The sequence below is a fragment of the Panthera onca genome, chromosome D2 (genome assembly GCF_046562875.1).
Source record: "Panthera onca isolate mPanOnc1 chromosome D2, mPanOnc1 haplotype 2, whole genome shotgun sequence".
Classification (NCBI taxonomy): domain Eukaryota; kingdom Metazoa; phylum Chordata; class Mammalia; order Carnivora; family Felidae; genus Panthera; species Panthera onca.
The window spans coordinates 11,904,522-11,917,917 of NC_138349.1; the positions used below are offsets into that span (position 1 = coordinate 11,904,522).

General features: G+C 44.0%; 1 protein-coding gene across 5 annotated transcripts in view; it reads right to left on the minus strand.

Moving 5' to 3' along the window:
• Positions 1-9,781, minus strand: part of INPP5F (inositol polyphosphate-5-phosphatase F) — an 89,561-nt gene extending 79,780 nt beyond the window's left edge. The window contains exon 1 of one of the 5 annotated variants that reach the window (XM_060641340.3): positions 9,301-9,634. In XM_060641340.3, coding sequence (XP_060497323.3) covers positions 9,301-9,397 — 97 coding nt within the window. In that variant the 5' untranslated portion in view covers positions 9,398-9,634. The other 4 variants (XM_078434884.2, XM_078434883.2, XM_078434886.2 and 1 more) reach the window with 4 other exon arrangements.
• Positions 9,782-13,396: the final 3,615 nt, after the last annotated feature.

The following is a 13,396-nucleotide window of genomic DNA, read 5'->3' on the forward strand; positions in this document are numbered from 1 at the left end:
ACAGGCCCTCACCGACAAAAAGCTCCGCCTTCAAACCCACCATCAGATCTAGGATTTGCCACTTTAGCTGGCCTCAAATGAACTGCTTCTAGATCAAAAAACAAAGACAACAGCAGAGTGTCTGTGGGTGGGAGGTAGGGGGGGAGCCCGGACTACTTCAGTTTGGCCATTATCAACTTTTTTTTAGATATCCAATTAGAACGCAGTGTGCATACAAAGCGTGAAGTCTGGCCAGGAAATGAAGTCCATAGCAGTCTACTAAGGTATACAGCCAGTTTCTTCCAGGGCTTCCCACTTATAGGAGACATACAATCAGACTATTTACAGCTGGTAGAAACTTCACAGAACCAAATAAAAGGGCACCGTTCTTCCCATTCCTTTTACTAGGAAGAAAAACAGATTTTCACCATCTTGCGGGGGTGGGGGGGGGAGACAACACCAAAACCTCGAACTTCAATACCCAACTCAAGCCTCCCACAGAGCTGGGCCGTACATCTCTGTCACAGAGCCTGTCACTCTAGAATCCTGTGTGTCTCTCCCTCATTGGACCATACCCTCGGGCTAAGGTATAGCATTTTATCCATCTTTTTCTTTGGCACAGTGTCCAGTAGACAGGTCTTCAATAAATGTTGAGAGAATAACTTCACAGAATTTCAGACTTAATATAATTTAGGAGACACACAGAATGCTAAATTAGAGGGGGAAAAATGAGGCTGCTTCTTTGTGAGAAGGGAATACAGATGGTCCCCCACTCACGACGGTCCAATTTACGACTTTGACTTTACAATGGTGCAAAAGCAATATACATGCAGTAGAAACTGTATTTTAAATTTTGATTCCACCCCCCCACCCGCGGGCTAGTGTTACGCAATACCACAGCCTCACGCTGCTGGGCAGTCACGGGTACCTGTAGCTCCCAGTCAGCCACGTGACCCCACAGGTAAACAACCCACACCCGAAACAACCATCCTGTACCCATACAGCCATTCTGTCTTCACTTTCAGTATAGTATTCAACGAATTACAGGAGATATTCAACACCTGATCATAAAATAGGCTTTGCGTCAGAGGATTTGTGCCCAACTGTAGGCTAACTAAAGTGTTCTGAGCATGTTCAAGGTAGGCTAGGCTATGTTTGGTAGGCTAGGTATATTAAATGCGCTTTCGACTTATGGTATTTTCAGCTTATGAGGGGTGATCAGGACGTAACCCCATTGTAAATCAAGGGAGATGTGCACTGTAAAGAGGTAAAGGGGGATAAATGTAACAGCTACTAGAAAGAATCAAATCCTGGAGGTCAGGAAGTACCCAGAAGGGACAGTAGCAAACTATTACTCTACTCAACAATTTGTTCTGTCTCCTGAGGGTCTGAAATAGGGAGAAGAACGTTTATACTTGGCATAAAAACGAAGTATAATGATACTCAGAAGCATCATTAATATCATACATGCAGACTACTAAAGTTAAAAGCATTATGGCAATGTTTAAAATTTCCTAATATTTCAGATCCTGTGACTGTTTCAAACTGTAGACACTGACCATGGCAGAAACTGTGAAATTTGAAGTTTGGTGTAATTGAAAAGCTGTTTCAAAGAATAAGATTCATAGGGGCGCCTGGGTGGCTCAGTCAGTTAAGCATCGGACTTCAGCTCAGGTCATGATCTCACAGTCCATTGAGTTCGAGCCCCACGTCTCGCTCTGTGCTGACAGCTCAGAACCTGGAGCCTGCTTTGGATTGTGTGTCTCCCTCTCTCTCTGCCCCTCCCCTGCTCATGCTCTGTCTCTGTCTCAAAAATAAATAAAAACATTAAAAAAAAAAATTTTTTTTTAATAAGATTCATAAAGAAAATGTATTTTTAAATGTCCCACTATCAAGTTAAAGAAATGCCTGGTTAAAGTTGAATCGACCTGAAATAAAATGAATTACCTTAAAAGAAATAACAACAAGAAACACTGACCTAAAATCAACCTGTATTTCATTCATCCAGGCTTACCAAAGAAAGCAGCCAGGAGTGGATGCTTTTTTGTGAATGAGAGCAGTTTCTTTAAGGGTCTCACGGCAACCGGAAAATGAGTCATCCTAACAGAGCACGAGATTTAATTAAGATCTTACCAGTATGTGTTGTGATAGTACTATAATGGTAAACGTTCAGGGTTTATCATCAGTTGAAAAATACTATTAATGCATTATTACTTAACATATTATCAACAGCTAGTGATGATTTAAAAATGTATTATTTCTCTATTTTGTTAAACATACTCCAAATGTTCTTCTCAGTTCAATTATGGTCGGTTAATACATAATGATTATAACTTAGACTTGCTAACAGGTAATTGTTAGAGGTTCTAGGACATTGCTGTCACTTCTCAGGACTTGTGTTTGCAAAACTAGATTTTTAAAGGTTATATTTTAAAACATTTGAACACGGCATCTTGGATGGCACAGCCGGTCAAGCATCCAACTTCAGCTCAGGTCATGATCTCACGGTTCCTAGGTTCAAGCCCCGCGTGGGGCTCTGTGGTGACGGCTCAGAGCCTGGAGCCTGCTTCAGATTTTGTGTCTCCCTCTCTCTGTGTCCCTCCCCTGCTCACGCTCGCTCTTTCAAAAATAAACATTAAAAAAATTTTTTGAACAGAAATAGAACAGTTTACAGTTTACTCATAGAGAGATACTGCTTACAAAGACCCAACACATTTAAATCCCCATGAAACCACACCAAAGTTAGCCTATGGCTCTGAGAATCCACTCAACAGCACAAACTAGTTTGATTTGCTAATAGTCTAGTATCTATCTGCAAATACATCACCTAATTTTGTCACGTCTGTGCTGCCGAAGCAAGGACAACCCAATTTTGTCATAAATCACAAGGACCAAAATTAGCAACAAGTGATTTGTGGTTTTTGCATAATGGCCAGTTCAAGAAAAATTAAAATGTCTTCGCATCCCATTTATTTTCATTCAAAGACAGAAGAGATTTATTGAATTCCAGACTTAAAAGTCCGATTCCTCCCTTCATGAATAAAATGACAATGAGAAATTACCACGTTTTTTGTTGTTTTTGCTGTTGTCAAGTCAGGCAGTGTTCTAGTCTTCTGTTCCTATCTTCTCCATTTAATCTTCCCAACAGACCCTTTGCTGCTCGGGGTACCCAGGGTTGACCAGGGACCAGAATCCTTTCAATTCATTCAATATAGTTTTTACAGAAGACCTGCTATGGGCCAGGCGCTAGAGAAATAACTATAAATCTACACCTCCTTTTTTTTTTTTTTTAAATATTTATATTTTGGGAAAGCGCAAGTAGGGGAGGGGCAGAAGAGAGGTGGGGACAGAGGATCTGAAGTGAGCTCTGTGCTGACAGGCTGACAGCAGCGAGCCTGATGTGGGGCTTGAACTCACAAACTGCGAGATCATGACCTGAGCAGAAGTCAGATGTTTGACCGACTGAGCCACCCAGGTGCCTCCAATATGTCCTTCTTTGGGCTGAGTTATTAGCCTGGGAAGTTAGGACAAAGGGGAGTCAAGCTGCTGGGCATCGGGGAGCAGCACCAATGCAACCAAATTTCTCAAAAACCAAGCTGTCTGGGCTCCCTGGTTTCTGGCACCGGAATGCTCTAGCCTAAAAGGCCTTGAGACTGCCTCTCCTGAAACCAGCCTTTGGCAAGTCGTGGCCTCTGCTGGCTAAGGCCTGGTCACAGCCCAAGCATCTGGGAACCAGGGACTCTACAGAGGTTCTTCCCCTCTTTGAAGGTGGCTGCCCCGAAGACGTTTTCTCCTCCACTCCCTCTCTGCTCTGCGTGCTCTGAAAGGATGCCTGTGAAATTGGATCTAGGACTCCTGACGGGAGACTGGGAAAGGCTTCAGGTTGCTCATCACTGGCTGAAATAGTTCCCATCCAGTACATATCGATGTTTCTGCTCAAAGATCTACCCTGTATCTATTCCCTGCCCAAACTGCAGATGTTCTAAGAACCGAAGAGAAACCTGATAAACTGACCCTAACTGGAAAAACAATTAGTCAATTATATAACAATGTTCCCTCTACTACATGAACTAATTCTGGTACAAGGAGTCAGGGCAGGGTAGGATCAAAGACTGACCAGTAGTCCCAGTTATCAGCCTTTCATTCTACCTAGATCCTTTCTCAATGTGCATGCTCTGACATGTGAGGCTCTTTTACTCTCTACATATGCTACCCTATAATGATTATGATAGCGAAAGATACATTTCAGATATTACCATTAAAATATAAATCCTATAACTGTAGTCAAGAAGGTAGAAAGGTTTATAAAACATTTTTGTCAATACTGGGGAAAATTTGGCTTTAGAGTCATATACTGGGTTAGAAGCCTAACTCTTACTCTTTGAACTTGGACAAATTCATTCTCTGTGCTTCAGTTTCCTCACCTATGAAATGAGGATAATAATAAACCCTCCTCCCGATGTTTATTGTGGGGATGAAATAAAACAGTACGTGTTAAGAGCTCAGAACACTATCTGATTCAGAAAAATGCTCAATAAATAAAAGCTGTTACTATTACTATGATTAATCTCGGTTGACAATGTAGACAACAAAATATGCACAAAAACTTCCCACAATCTGTAAAACTTGATTGCAAAGGTCATCAGTCACCTTAGAAAAACTAGGTTTTTTTAAGCTAAAGAAGTGGGGGAGTAGAAACAGCGGTCTTTTCTATCTTGCACGCACCAATGTTCATAAAAATAAATGTACAATCTAACTGCTAGCTTGTTAGAAATATAAAATACGGGAGAAAAGGGGTTTGGGGTATAAAACTGATAAACTGCTTAAAGGAAACTGAAGACTAAAGACACCAGGAAAAAACCTAGTTATTCAACAAAATGGTTAAAATATTTTTACAACAGATTTAATAATCCAATTTTAAATCAAAATGCCCAATTACATTTTGTCGTGGTAATTTGTGAATTTTTAGTAAACGTGGTGTTTAAAAAAGATAAAGTTCAAAAATCTTTTTTTCCCCAAGTAAACAGCAAATGACACTAAAAAACTCTAAATAAACTGAATATAGTTTCATAAAATACGATTCCTGAAAAGAGATAAAAGTTCTATGTTATTTCAATTCCAGAGCTACAATTTCTCATTCAAAAAAAGTTAACTTCATATGGCATACTAAAAATAACTTTCATCAAAAAATAACTCGACAAAGAACAGGAACACTTTTAAACGTTTCTGTGAATTCTGAGAGCCACTATCCCCTCCAAAAAAAAATGTTCTCTGGTATTCATTAGAGTATCATAACTATAAATATAGTTTACAGGCTTATGAATGTTATGTATATGACAGATGCTCGCTCTCATCTTTTCATGGTCACTCAGTCTCAGAATAGAATGAACCAATACTCAGCAGGAAATTACATAACACCGTCATATCAGACAAAGCCACAAGGCTAGTAGCAGCAATGTTTAAGACTAAAGAGATAAGACCTTATCACCCTTCCCCAATAGTAGACTGTTTTATATTCCTTTTTTTAAGTCTTTAAATTATAATCCTTATTCTCAGATAGTAAAACACCACTCCAGGAAGATTAGTGAATATTCACACGGAGCTTTATCATTTTCCCTGGCAGAACATAAGACAATCTCTGGTAGTCATTACCTTGCAAGACAGAAGCATCCACCGAAAAGCAGTTGCTATGTATGAATACAGACTCCTCACTACCCTTAAAAAAGTGGAAACACCAGAAAAATAAATAAAAAAATAAAAAAATAACAGCACTCAAGTGTTTAGCTAGAAGAAAAAACTGAAAAATTCAAGCAATGTTAAGAAAATAGGGAATACTACCACAGGGATTTAAAAAAAAAAAAAAAAAGGTGATACTAAATCAGATAGAAAAATAACACAAGTGGAAATACACCTTTTCTCATGGTTATTTCCTCACCCTGCTGGACAGAGATTTTCTGCCCCAATTAGAAGATATTCAAAACAGGGCTTAAAATGAATATTAAGCATAACACAACATCCTATTTTTATGGCAATGACATCACTGAGAGAAAACCCGGACTTTAGCTCAACTCAACCAAAAATGCCTTCTTCATCCTAACTACTGTAAAGCCCACATACCAAGATGAGGAAAGTCCTTGCCTTGGGGAATACGCTGTCCAACAGGAAAGAAGTAAGCAAAGTACTACCATGTGATGCAGTATGGGCTAAAATCAAAGTGTGTACTAAGTGTATAAAGCACCTAGAAACACAATAATTCTGTGTTATTCTGGGTAATTCTGTGTAATTCTGGGTAATTCTGCCCCAGGGATGTGGGCCTGGGTGAGCACAGCGGGGAGGCGGTATCTGAGCCGGGACTTAACAGAATAAATTAGGCAGGAAAAGGGGCTGACAAACATTCCAGGCCAAGGAAATGGTCGTTTAACTTTAAATATCAATACAGATTCTTTTGATGTCTCTAGGAAAAAGACAAGTCCTGTTTCAGGTGGTTCAATAGCCGAAAACAAAAACCACAATGCCCACAGGCTTTTTTTGGTTTTAGAATACTGCCCTTTGGAAGAGAAAAAAGGAGTTGGTCAGTAACCCATTCAGTTAAATAGCCAATAGGAAGCAATGAAAGATTTTAAATGCTGTCATTACAAACAATAGCAAAGCTGTCCGTAAAAGCAGAGGGAAAAGAGCCAATAAAATGAAGACAATATTAAATGATTCTATAGAAAAAGATCTGAAAAACACTTATCCAATTAAAATACCATTATTAATAGCCATTCCTTAGAAAGGACCTTGAGTACTGGATAGGAAAAACTATTTGGAAAAGTTAAATGCACGGGATTCTTTATTCACTGGCTACACTTGAACACACCTGAAGACCAAAACAAGCTGTTACTTCAAAAACATAATGGCCTCTTCCTTCCTCTAGATTTTTAGTCTACTTCTGTCTGTGGTCTGCTATATCCTCAGAAGTGATATGAACTTAATTGCACAGACTACAATCATTTTATTCAGGAAAAAAAACTTTTAATTTGCCTTCTGATATGGACTTTGGATATATAAACAGTAATTCAAACCACATGGCTTAATACAAAATCTAGGCCCACATTACCCTGTGAATATTCATTAAAGGCTTATGCCTGTGACTCACTGAGCTTCTTGAGCTCAGAAGTAGGTGTTTCGGTAGCCTTCCACTGAAAGCATACAAGAAGAGTTGACTTACTTCACTTTGAGTAATTTATGCCCAAGCAACCATTAGGATTGGAGAGCCTCTTGTGTACAAGAAACAAACACAAACCAAGGAAAAGACAAATAATTCACCTAAAACCCCTCCTATTCTCAAGGCTTCCATGACCTTACTTCCTTGCATGCAATCCCACCAGCTTGGTTCACCTCTGTCAATCTTAGAGGCCAACAGAAAGGAGAGACTAGCCCTAGAAATGGAAACAACCAAGTCCACCCTATTTATATAGGTCTCAATCCACTGCCCAAATTCACAGGTGACCACCTAGAGAGCTGTTTTTTATGAAACACATTAATTCTTGTCCTCCAAGATGTACACTGAACAAACACCGAACAAATTAGTGCTGTTTTAAACACATTTTATGTACAAGGACTCCAAAGCCCAACCCTCATTTTATAGTCCAGGAAATGCGCCACAGAAAAGTGTTCTGCCGGATGAATTGGAGATGATCTCAAGTTCATCCAGCTGTAATAGCCAAGCCCTAAGAATCTAAAGGGTCGGCTGTTAGACAGCCTGGAGAATTTTGCAATCTACCTTTCTTCAAGGGGCATTTGAAGCCTTACTCCAACTGGAGGGGCAGAGGGGTGGGAGGTGTTAGGCAAATGGTCAAATCAGAAAAAACAGAGAAGAGAATGACTGGAGACTGGTCAAATTTATCCTGTCTACAGCAACTTCTGTCCCAAGATCATCAGGAACCTTATCTGAGCGTGGTAGTTTGTCTTTACTCTGAGTAGAGGAAATAAAATGTAATTGCAGGAAAATACAGCCAGAGCCTAGGAAAAAATAATAAGTTCTCCTTCACTGCTCTCACAAATCAACTAGCAGGCCCCCATAAGAAAGCAGTGGAACCTGCCAGAAAGCGTTCTGGCAGGCTCTCTCTGTGAACCCAGGCAGGTTACTCAAGTTTCACACGTTGTCTTCTTCTCACCTGAAAAAGAGAATACCACCACCTGCTTTGTAAGGTTGTTGTGGGGAATGGGAATAACCTATTAAGGGAAAAGGTCCGAGGAAACCATGTTGTTATAAACACTAACAGCTGTCATGTGAAAAAGCTCATTTGGACCTTCTATACTTCTCAATTCATACCATGGAATTCTTGTCTACAATACACACAGAATTACAGATAAATTTTAAATGTTCTGGCTATTTCTTTAAAGAGCCCTGTCCTCTCACTTCTCCTAAAATGAAAGCTCTCGGAGGTTCTCAGGAAAAGATAACTGGGAACCTCAAAGGAGAGGTGCACTGAGATCCTCCCCCCCCCCCCCCCCCCCCGCCCCCCAATAAAGGAAACCGCGTCCTGGACTGTCAGCTCTTTGAGGGCAGGAACTGCTCTATTTAACTCACCACTGTCAACTAACTTTCCTAACACAAACTCATCGTTGCAGACTTAGGCACCTCCTAACAGCTTATATGACACCCAAATGTGGCCCCACGACACATCCTGTATCACACAATACTGAGTCATACAAAAGTATTAAAAGTTTAACATTACGATGCAGTTCAACTGTAACACTAAAATCAAAGAAAGGGTGCTTTAAATCGGGTGCTTACGAGGTAGGCAGAAGGAAGTCACACCTTTAACAAGAAAGGACCAGAAACACACAGATGGCAACAGGGAGTGAAGCTCCGGCAGGACGTTCCACTGAGCTGGTGCGTCGGTTCTGGTCTGAGATCCGGACGGGATTCGAACCCAGAACTTGTCTCAGAGGACGTGCCAGAACCGCTCCAGAGTGGAAGAGGCCTCTAAGGCCAGGCGCACCTCGCCCCAACTTTCCGACCCCGCGACTCAGCTCGGATCCGCTCCCCACCGGCAGCAGAGCGGATCTCGACGCGGAGGCGCGCTCGGAGGGACGAGGGTCGCCGGCCCTTTGTCCCCCGCGGAGGGGAAGGGGCGAGGCAAGCGCTCCCTCCCGCCAGGAAATAATGACAGCTCGTGCGCCTCCCCTCGCGCCCGCCCCGCCCCGCGCGCCTGAGCCGCAGTCGGCGCCCGTCCGGCTGCCCGCGGCTAGGGGCCCGGCCGCGCCCCCTCCTCGCCCCCCACCCCGCCCCGCCGCACCGGGCCCGAGGCCACCCCGCGCCGCCAGTCTCACCGGGTCGGAGCTGGAGGCCGCCGTCGCGGCGGCTGCACCACAGCGCGCGCTCGCCCTGCTGCAGGATGTAGTGGTCCTTGGCTTGGAAGAGCTCCATGCCGGCCCCAGGCGCCGAGGGAGGCAGCGGCGGCGGCCGGGCGCGCCCAGGTCTCCGCGGCCCCCGGCCCCGGCGGCGGCGACCCGCGGGGGGCGCGCGGGGCGTACTAGTCGACTGGGGCCGCCAGAACCCACGCCTCGAGGAACGGCGGCTGAGGGAACGCCCCGGCGGCCAGGCCCGCGGGAGAAAAACGCGCACCGGCGGCGGCCGCGGCGGTGGCCTTGGAGGCCTCTCCCTCGGCTCCGCCTCTTTCCCGGCCCCGCCCCTGGCACCTCCCCCGGCTCCAGGCTCCACCCTCTTTTCTGGCTCCTCCCCCGGCTTTTCCCAGGCTCCTCCTCCTCCCTGGCTCCTCCGCGCGCCTTTTCCCTCTCGGCTCCTCTTCCTGTCCCTTCCGCCGCCCTCTCCTCCAGCTTCTCCGGGGTTTCTTCCCCTGGCTCCTCCCCTCAGGCTCTTCCTTCTTCCTCCTCTCCCCCTCCTCCACCCCTCCGCCCGCTCTTCCCAGGCCCCTCCCCTGGCGGGCCCGCCTTCCCATCTGGGACGAAAGCCGGCAGAACCCGGGTTTGACCGAGTTAGGGGATGGCTGACCTGCCCTGTGGCCCGTGGAGCAGAAGCTCACTCGTGGGGTTTTTCTTCCCATGCTGGCTCCTCGTGGGGTCTTCCCTCCCATGCTAGCTCCTTTCACATCCACCCCCTCCCCCCTGGGCCTGAGCAGCCGCAGAGACCCGGACCAGCAGAGCCGGGAAAAGCGACCCAAGACGATGGTTACTGGGGTCTAGCCCCAGCCAGACCCTCCGCTGAGCAGGGCCGTTCTCTGTTTTGTATTTACTCTCAGTACCTTGTGACGTTTGACAACAGCAGGTATCCAATAAATGCACATCAAGCAGGAGCATGTAAAAATAGAAAATACACAAGTATTAGCATAGGGCTCTAGCGAGGAAGAAGGCAGCAAAGTTCAGAAGCGATCATGTCCCGAATTAAGCAGGATGGGTCTGAGAAGGCATCAAAAAATATGTCGATCAGTGGAGTGAAAGGGATCTAGTTTGACAAGGATAAGATGTCTGGTGGAGGGTGGAAGCCCTCCAGAATATCTTTGAGCTATTTTGAAAGGTCAGGTGGTATCTTGAACCCAATGCGGCTTGGGAGTCAGGTACCCAGGTCAGCTCCAGCTCCAGGCATGATCTAGTGTGTAATCTTGGCAAGGTCTCTTGGTCTCAGATGGTGGTTGGACTAAATGACTTTTCTTTTTTAAAGTTTAGTCGTTTATTTTGAGAGAAAGCAAGAGCAGGGGAGGGGCAGAAAGAGAGTGAATCCCAAGCAGGCTCTGCAGGGTCAGCGTACAGTCCTACATGGGACTCAAACCCATGTAACCTGAGATCATGACCTGAGTCGAAATCAAGAGTCAATTGCTTAACTAACTGAGCCACCCAGGCGCCTCTGAACTTAATGACTTTTAATTACATTCTGTTTTATAAATCTGTGACTTTTGCTAGTCCTATCTCTTGTATTCCATAATGCTTTAGAAGGAAAGAAGAAAAAATGAGGTAGGAGATAAGAAAAGGAAGGCAATACTTTTAACCTTCTGCTTAGATAAAAGTGAGAGGGCCCCAAAGCAGCAAGGAATTCCACATTACTAATTATTCCAGCCCACACTGATTTCCCTGCTGAATTTCCATAGCACAGAAAGACCTCTGGTGGCAAAATGTCTGGAATCTCTGATAAGCCCCAAGCACCCTGGACTGCCCAGATGTCTTCAACATAAAGATCAAGAGGAGTGATTACTAGAACAAATCTTTGTGATGTGACTTAGACACAAGATGATGGAGATAAGTTTCCGTGAAATCATCACTTTCAGATTTACTGTTGAATTCAGCCATATGCTGACTTTATTTAGCAAAAAATGAGTAGGTGATGAGAAAGCCCTATGACAGTTTGTTCTACAAATTATATCATTATTTTTAATGAATCACATTGCCAGATGTGAAGAAAACAATGCTATTGTAATTGAAAACAATTGGCTAGTTGATTGAAACTTATGATGTTTTATTTTTTTTTTTTTTAATTTTTTTTCAACGTTTTTTATTTATTTTTGGGACAGAGAGAGACAGACAGAGCATGAACGGGGGAGGGGCAGAGAGAGGGAGACACAGAATCGGAAACAGGCTCCAGGCTCTGGGCCATCAGCCCAGAGCCCAACGCGGGGCTCGAACTCACGGACCGCGAGATCGTGACCTGGCTGAAGTCGGACGCTTAACCGACTGCGCCACCCAGGCGCCCCTCTCCTGATGTTTTAAATCAGAGGTTCCAACCCTAGCTACTTATTAGAATCACCTGGGGAGTTTTTCAAACACACCAACGCTAGAACCTCAGACTAATGAAATCAGAATCTAATTGGGGTTGGCTCTGACATCAGCATTTTTTTCCTCAGCTACCCAGAAGATTCTAATGTGCAGTCAGGGTTAAACAACACTTTTAAAGTGAAATTTATTGGAAAAATCTACCCAATAGCAGCTTAGCAGAAACAGCAGTCAATCATTAACTAATACCATGGAAGGGGGTGGTTACCTATAAATTCAGAGTTAACAAGCAGAATCTTTAGGAGACAGAAAACCTGAAGAAAAGTTGCTCTTGGACTCTGACTTTGTCCCTCTCTCTCTAAATGGATGCCTGGCTGAGCAGAATGAGTGAAGCGAGTAAATGCTCTGTCCTCGGCAGGTATCACATCTCCAGTCTCCTGCCACAGCTGCCTTGCCTTGCTCTTGCTATGGACTTCCTGAACCTCAGGCCTGCTTCTCCATTCCCTTGCTGGCTTCCCCATCTTGGTCTGTGGCTACTGGCTAGCCTTTATCACTCTCTTCCAGCTTCCTAATTCAAGGCCCTCTTGCCCTTGAATAGTGTTATCCGGGTTGTACTGGAAAGTCTATGTGATGCTGTTTTGCTTTTTAAACAGGAATAACCATCACGCATGTTACCTACCTTCTGTGTATGGTATCCTTATGCCCATTTAAGTATATCCCCTAGGGAGTTAGTTGTACTGGACAGCTCCAAGTGACCTCAGTCAAGTTACTTAATCTTTTTTAGTCTGTTTCTTTATATATTAAAAGAGATGATCACTAAGGGTTCTTCCAGCCCTGAAATCAATGAACATGAAGAAATGTGTCCACGTAGTTAAACCTACGCAAATAATGATGGTAAATGACTCAACTCTGATTATTGATTTGGCCTTCAGTGTCAAGTTTACTATTTGTCTCTGAGATTTTTGGGTTCTGATTGGAGTCTAGTGTCCGCTGGTGAAATGTGACTTTTAACATCATTTCCTGTCTACTTGCCCACAGTCTTGTATGTTGTGTGCCTATGGGAACTTTCTTCAGTCTGGTTTGTGTATGAGAAATCTCCCAAAGGAGGGAATTTTAAAAATACATGTTCTGCCTGCCGGGAGGCTGCTAATTCATAGGTCAGCAGTGCAAGTAGTTAAAGGCACAAGACACTTGGAAGCCAAATGTTTGCGTTTGACCAGTCCTCAGCCAATTTCTCATGGATTTGTCTGCCAGTAAACTTGTGCTACCTCCTCCCCTAACTTCATCAGGGACAATTGGAAATTGTAACAACCATCTCAGAGCACTTTGACATATATAAAACTGCTTGAAAAGCACCATGGAAGAAAAAAGGGAAAAGCCTCTCAGGAGACTGTCACATTGGTCCAATAGAAAGATACCACTCTGTTCACTGGAGAAGACCATCTCCTTCATTTCTATACTTTGGAGGGCTAAAAAGTACTCACTGTTGGGGTGCCTGGGTGGCTCAGTCAGTTGAGCATCTGACTCCTGATTTCAGCTCAGGTCATGACCTCACGGTTCGTGAGTTTGAACCTTGCATCAGGCTCTGCGCTGACAGTGCATAGCCTGCTTGGGATTCTGTCTCTCACTCTCTCTCTGTGCCTCTCTCAAAACAAATAAACATTTTTTTTTAAAGTACTCCTTATTTAGTTGTATGGCCTGATAA